This window comes from Drosophila hydei, unplaced genomic scaffold (genome assembly GCF_003285905.1).
Source record: "Drosophila hydei strain 15085-1641.00,03,60 unplaced genomic scaffold, DhydRS2 tig00008122-arrow-pilon, whole genome shotgun sequence".
Taxonomy (NCBI): domain Eukaryota; kingdom Metazoa; phylum Arthropoda; class Insecta; order Diptera; family Drosophilidae; genus Drosophila; species Drosophila hydei.
Genome location: NW_022045833.1, coordinates 5,549,491 through 5,557,128, shown reverse-complemented (window position 1 = coordinate 5,557,128; position 7,638 = coordinate 5,549,491). Strand labels below are relative to the sequence as shown.

The window sequence follows — 7,638 nt, the reverse complement described above, 5'->3', positions numbered from 1 at the left end:
ATATAATTAAGATTATTTATATAATATATACATATATATATATATAAATATATATATGATTTGTAATATGTAATATTTATATAGTATATATATGGTTGTAGACGTGTGTAGCTATGTGTGTGTGTGTAGTGTATCTGTGTGTGTATTTAATTAGATATACATATATATATTTAGTAGATTATAGCATAATTATCATATTATATACAAATCTCAATAAGATTGTTGATTGATTTGATTTGATTTGATTTCATTTCATTTTGATTTGCTTTTTTTGCATTTTTGTTTTTCTAATTTACATTTGATTTTTGTTTAGTACAAATTTAAAATTACATTTTTAATATATATTTATGTATTTTTTTAAATGGTTTTCTTGTTGTTTTTTTTTTTTTTTTATATATTCTCTACACACTTACAGACTATTCGCTCTATTTATCATCATCATCATCGACTTCAATGCGATTTTGCTCAGCTTTTAAGCATTCGCTCTCTTCTTTTTTGCTTTCTTATATAGCTACTAAGCTATATATATATATATATTTATGTGTGTATATGTATATTTGTATATGTTTATATATATATATATAGATATATATATATAAGTCATGCAGCCAGGCGGTGAGCGGTGTTTCAAAGTTTCTTGCCCAAAATTTGCATTTTGTGATTTTCTGTTTTTCCTAAATTTTGCTTTGGGATACAAACACACACATTCACGCACGTACGCACACACACACACACATACAACCATACACACATATACATATACACATCAATCAGTTTGCACAAAATATTTTAAAACTAATTATTATTTAATACAAGTTACAAAAAAGGTTCAAAAAGAAACAAAACTTAACCAAAAGTTACAAAATTAATTAATAATTAAAAGAAAAATATGTTAAACGCAAATTAAGTGAAGTTAACAGTTTGAGTGTTAGTTGTAACAGCACAGTTAACACTAACATTAACAGTTAACAGTTAACATTGCAGTTAAGAGTGTAACTGCTAACAGCAGTGTTAACAGTCTGATAGTTAACTTTTAACAGCACTGTTAAGATTTACAGAGGAAACATAGCATAAACAATTTTTTGTGTTTCTTTTTGCTTTTTTGTTGTCTTTCATTGAATATTTTTTCATGACAATAGACAATCATATATATACATATATCTATATATATTATCTTTTAGTATAACATGCTTTACATATATATCAGTTGAATCATTCATAAATTATCACCCAGTAGTTTTCCTTCATTTTTCTGTTTTTCTTTAACAAACAAAAGCCGAAAGCAATTTCTAAACAAAGACAGAAAAGAAAACATTCACACTCTCAATCACAATCAATCAAACAATCATTTTTACTGCTGCTGTTAACTAGATATACATAATTAGTTTTACATTTAGTTATTACTTATTGCTCTAAACTACACTTTTACAGTTATGTATTCATATATTCCTATATATATATATAAATATATATTTAAAAAAACACTGAAAATATTGTAGCAAAGTTTTCTTCAATCTTTTCTCATTCAGTTTAAAAAATTTGTTAAGTAAAAAATTGTTGATTTTTTTTAGAGATTTTCTTTTTTCGTTTTCTGGTTAACATTATATATTTTCAGTATTTTCAATATTTTCCATTTTCCAGTTACAGTTTAGCTTTTTGCTGTTGTTGTTGTTGTTGTTACCCCCTTCCCCACACATTGAGCTGAGATACATTTCGTTACGCTTTTCATTTAACTGCTTTTTCGCCCTATATATATCTATATATATGGAGCATATATCTCTATGCCAAAAAGAAAACATTTACAATTAGCATTTAGGTTAACATTAATGTTAAATCATATACAATATATAAATACAATGCATATCGATTATAATTATTATTTTTATGTCAATTTAGACAGCTAAAAATTGGACTAAGAATTACATTTGTATGTATATATATATAGATATTTATATATATATATACATGTCATCATATCTGCCTTTTGTAAATTATATTGTTTAGTATTTTTTTAGTATTTTCATGTAGTTATTTCCCTATATAGTATATATTGTATTTATGTTTCATATATATATGTATATAAATATATATGTTCGTAGATAATTTGCTTGGAATTTCTCTTATTGCATATATATATACATATATATCCATATATATATAATCAAACAAATTCAAAAAGGATTATAAAATAATATATGATATATCTATATATATATATATATATATATATATATATATATATAAGTGTGTGTGTGTGTGTGTGATACAGTTGTAGATGGATAGTTTTGCTTGGTTCATTGAGCTGTAAAAATCAAAAAGTTAATAATAAAAAATTAATTAATTTTTTTTTAGTGTGTTGCGTCGCAATTTTAATTTTTTTTATTTATTACAAAATCAAAATATCTTAAACGTGTTTTGCGAGCAGTAAATGGTGTGTGTGAAGTGTTTTCCTGTTATCGTTGTTATTATTATTATTCGTATTGTAGTTGTTTTTTTTTTTATAAGTTTTTTTTTCTGAAATTAGCAAAAATTGTAAGAATTATTATTTTTTGTTGTTGTGTTGTCGTTGTTGTGGTGTTGTTATCGTATACAAGTCGAGTTTCTTTGCTGAGGTTTGTATTTTTTGCGATACAAGGAAATTTTTTTGAGCGACGCTTAAAGACAAAAAAAAAATTTTTTTTTAAAGAAAAAAAAAATGGCTATTTTTTGTGGTTTATGTAACTAGCATGTAGGTGTAGGTGTAGGTGTGTGTGTGGGTGTGTGTGTGTGTGTGTGTGTGTGTATTGTTGTTGGCATGTCCTGATTTATAAGCAAAGTTAATTTTTTTGGCTGCCCGTTGAACCAGCGAACGTCCTAAACAGCGGCTCTTCAGTCAAATGTGTGTGTGTGTGTGTGTGTGTTAGTGTGTGGCTACATCAATTAACATCAAGCTCAACATATTTTGCAGCACAATTTCTTTGTAGAGAGTTTAGACGGAGAAAGTTCTTAAACGAATCTGCCAAAATCTAAATACAATTCTTATATATATATATATATATATATATATATATCGATCCATATGTATGCATATATATATATATCGATACACATATATATATATATATCGATCCATATACATATATACATATATATATATATACATATATATACACATATATACACACATATATATTTATATATATATATGTTTCATCTGCCCCACTGCCTTTAGATATATTGCTGTTGCGCCGTTGTCACATTCAAGTATGTATCCTCGCCGAGCAACAGCAAACTGGGCGCTGAACCGTCGTGCGGATAGAAATATGCAAATTGTCCGCTGTACGTATCCAACACCAATTGTTGCTGCTGCTGTTGCTCCTTTCTCTGCTGTTGTTGCTGCTGCTTCTTGTGCTTCTTCTTCTGCTTCTTGCTCAACTGTTGCTGCTGCAGCTTGTAAACTGGCATACTGTTGATCTGCTGCTGCATTAGCACCAAACTGCCCTCCTGCTCTGCTCCGCTATAGTTGTTGCTGTTGTTAAAGTGTTGCTGTTGTTGTTGTTGTTGTTGCTGCTGTTGCTGTTGTTGCTGTTGTTGTTGTTGCTGCTGCTGCTGTGGTTCGAGTTGCTGTTGTGGCTGCTGCTGCTGCTGCTGCTGCTGCTGTTCCAATCACGTGCTCAACCAGGTCGAATTGCATGTGCAAATGGTGCTGGGTATCACAGGTGCATAGTAAACGCCATTGGCATAGATCAAGCCCGGCGGACCCGCCTGTATCTGAATAGTCTGCGTCTGTTGCTGTGCATCGGCAACAGTTGCTGCTGCATTGGCTGCGGTGGCCGCAACTGGTGCTGCGGCTGTTGCCACTGCCGTTGCTGTGCCTGCTCCTGCTCCGACCGACGTATTGCTGCAGCATATGGTGGCATTAGCCGGCGCTGCCTGTTGCACATAGATCGTTTGCGTTTGCGGCGCCTGCTGCGATGGCGTTGCCGATACCAAAGCCAAAACAGGCGACGATTGTGTTTGCTGCGAGTCCAACTGCTGTTGCTGGTGCTGCTGTTGCTGTTGCTGCTGTTGCAGGTATGCTGCATGCTGCTGCTGCTGATGGTGATGATGATGGTGATGATGCTGCTGCTGCTGCTGCTGCTGCTGGTGATGGTGCTGTTGCTGTTGCTGGTGATGATGTTGCTGCTGCTGCTGTTGCTGCTGATACTGGTGCTCCTGTTGCTGCTTCACCTGATTGGCCAGCGACAGGATGAGCGACAGAGTCTGACGACGCTCATGCCCCATCAGACAGACAGTGGACATTTCAACAACATTATATAAATACATTAGGTACTCATACTGGAGCGGCTCCTCCTCGATGCCCCAGAAATGATTGCGCAAGTAGGCCTCCAGTTTCGTTGTCTGCGTATTGATGTCGGGGAAATCGATAAAGAACCGCGAGCACATGTACCGCTCCAGCGTCTTGATCAGCTGCGAGTCGACAGCCGTATAGTTGCGTACCAATAGATTACAGTATTTCAGCAGACCACCGCCGCGTATCTCCTCCGGCTGTCGCGTTGAGATCAGTTTCTTTTGCAAATGATATAGCGCCTCCTGGAAGTCACCGTAGACCGATTCGCCCACCACCGTGGGATAGAAATTCTCCGATATGGGCAAGGCGACGCAATCGTAGAACAGCAAGAGTGAATCCAAGACGATTTGGAATGAATCCACGGAGAACTCAAACTGGCGACGCATCGTGTCGACAAATTTGAGCTCGACATTCTTGTGACCCGGCGAGTTGCCCAGCGAGATGAGCGACCAACGATCCCCATCATTATTATTATTGACCTTCACCATTTTGCCCACGTAGGCCTCCTTCAGGCTGCATGTGTAGATGCGGCGCTTGCACACGCCCTCGGGCATCAGGTCGAGCAGAGTGTTCAGCACGGCGGTCTTAACGCGATCGAAGACACGCGGTGAGCTTAGCTCGATGGCAAAGATCAGATCAAGATCGTTGTATGGCTGATCTTCGCTGGCCAGCACATGACTAGCTGCGCCGCCATTCAGGCGAATGTCCTTGACCAGGACACCGGCACCGCCGCTATTCACATCCGCCTCCAATTTGCGACGCACCGAATTGACCAAATCCTTCAGTGTCACCTCCAGTGTCGGAAAGTTACCGCGTCCATGTATGGCCACCTTCTCGTCCATAACAGTGTGCAGCTTGCGCACCTGTTCGAATGATAGCACCGCCAGCCTCTGTGTTCCGCCTGTATCAACACTCTCCAGCGAGCCATGGTCCGATGTAGAAGCTATCGAGGACCCCGAGCTGGGCGATGGAGGCGGCGTTTCAGTGCCTCCATCCGAGTGGAAACCATCGTCAATCTGATAGACGTCCATTCTGTTGTTGCGCTGCTGATGAAATAGTGGTTCGGCGGCTCCGTCTAGTGTCCCGCACTATAACGAAGAAGAAGAGAAGAGCTTTTATTAGTAACTGCGTGATTAGAGCTAAATATACTTAGATATGAATCGGATTTATGTTGAAAAAGGAGATGCAATCGGTAGCAGAGCTTTTGCTAAAAGATTTAATGAGCTTGCAAATTTATTTGAGTTACATAACAGTTGCAAGCTTTTACAATTTCCTATTGACAACACATACTTAAAGCTTTAATGAGCTTTCTTTAAAAAAATTCCTCAACATTTTTGAAGTTCTTTCAAAGAAGCAGCTTTCAGAACAGTAATTCTTGCAATTCTTATGCTCATCATCGTAAGCTCCTTAAAGCTGTCTCAAAAGCGTGACTACTTATAAATATTATGCTAATGCATAGCATTTAAAGTCAAATTTTTTGTGCATAAATCATTTTCTAGTTCACTTATCCCACACTCAGCACTTGGAGCAAAGCTTTAAATCACTTTTAGTGATTATCTTAATATTTGTAGCTTTTTCTAGATGAGATTCATTTGAATTCTCATGAAGAGTCGCGCTGCTTGAGTTGCTACAAATCACTTTTTAAGCTTTTATCTTTACATCTAATTCAGATTCTAATTCATGAATTCTTGTTAAAAAAAAACCTTAATATTTATTTAGCTTATTATTTGTTTTTTTTTTACGTTTTATTGCGCCAATGCCGTAATATTTTTTATAGCCCCCAATGGGGAGCGCGTTTTTTTTTTCTTAATTAATTAATTTGCTTTAAATTTGCTCAAATTGAGCGCTGGGTGTGTGTGTGGCAGGCCTTTTACCTGCTGCTATGCCAGCTTACCCACCCACACACACAGACACAGACACAGACACAGAAAGATATTCACTTGGTTTATATTCCCACACACATTTAATTTGTTGTTTATTTCGCTTCTTTTTTTTGGTTAATTTATTTGTTTATTATTATTGTGCGACAGCCGCAGCGTTTAACTTTTCTGCCTTTGCTCTGGGCCACATATGTTTCTTTCTTTCTTTGCCTTTAGATTTGAAAATCTTGTACGTTTTCCTTTTGGTTTTTCAAATTTCCGCATTGTTATCGATGCTTTGTGAACGCCCTCCCGCCTTTCTATTACATTTTTATCGGCATATGGGTCGGGGTCTCGGTCTGCGACTGGGACTGGGTCTGGGTCTGGGTTTAGATCTGTGTCTGGGTCTGGGTCTGGGCCAGCGGCCATGCTATATCTCGCTCTATCTCTATCTTTATCGTTTTTCGTTTCTATCTACTTTTTTGTTTCTTTTTGTTCTCCTTGCTTTCATTCCTTATATTTGCATTTGCGTGCCTATTTTATCAAAAAAAAATATATTAAAAATTCTAGCATAACTCGCTGCTGGTCGAGCATTTGCCTGAGTGTGTGTATATATATATTTATATATATATATGTCTGTATATCAGATATGCTGTGCGTTTAGCTGCGTGCAAATATGCCAACATCCATAAACCAATTCGAGTAGATTCTTGCGTGCGAATGATTCACAATATACATGGAGACGACATATATATATATATATATATATTGACATACATATACAAGACCCATATATATATATAGTTCAATACATATATATATATATATATTGACATACATATACAAGACCCATATATATATATAGTTCAATACATATATATATATATAACTAACACGTTTACACGTGCAAATAACATTGATTAAAAATACTTATTATTGTCAAATGTTTTATCAGTTTGCTTTCTAGCTATCTTTATACTCGCTCAGTTAGCAAATAGAGTATATTGGGTTCGATTATTGAAGTTGTCTGTCCATCTGTTTGCAATTACTCATTGCTATCTTTAGCTAGGCAAATCGGTATAGACCCTAGTACTCTTGAACGATATTATTTAAGAGACTAAGAATTTTTGAATATATTTCCGAGTATTATAATTATAAATTATCTATATCTAGGCCCATGCCATATGTATAAAAACATATAGTAGATATATAAACTGACATAGACTGCATTTTATACAGTTTCAGAGCGGAATTTACTGTTGAGACTTCATCTATGGATCAATGAAAAAATATAGAGCTGAGCCTACTTGAAGCTTGACAAGACGGAAACGACTATATAGTGTTCTGTATAAATAAAATTCTGTTTTGAGCTCTATTGACTTGACAGACTTGACACTTTCAAGCTGTTCTACAGTTCAAATTTAATTGTTTTTGCACCGCGAACGCGTA

At 35.6% G+C, this 7,638-nt stretch overlaps 1 protein-coding gene across 1 annotated transcript in view; it reads right to left on the bottom strand.

The window, feature by feature from the left end:
• Positions 1-3,606: 3,606 nt before the first annotated feature.
• The window catches only part of LOC111595322 (terminal nucleotidyltransferase 5C), a 30,527-nt gene continuing 26,495 nt past the window's right edge, over positions 3,607-7,638 (bottom strand). The window contains exon 2 of the mRNA XM_023308980.2: positions 3,607-5,418. Coding sequence (XP_023164748.2) covers positions 3,646-5,418 — 1,773 coding nt within the window. The 3' untranslated portion in view covers positions 3,607-3,645. The remainder of the gene's footprint in view (positions 5,419-7,638) is intronic.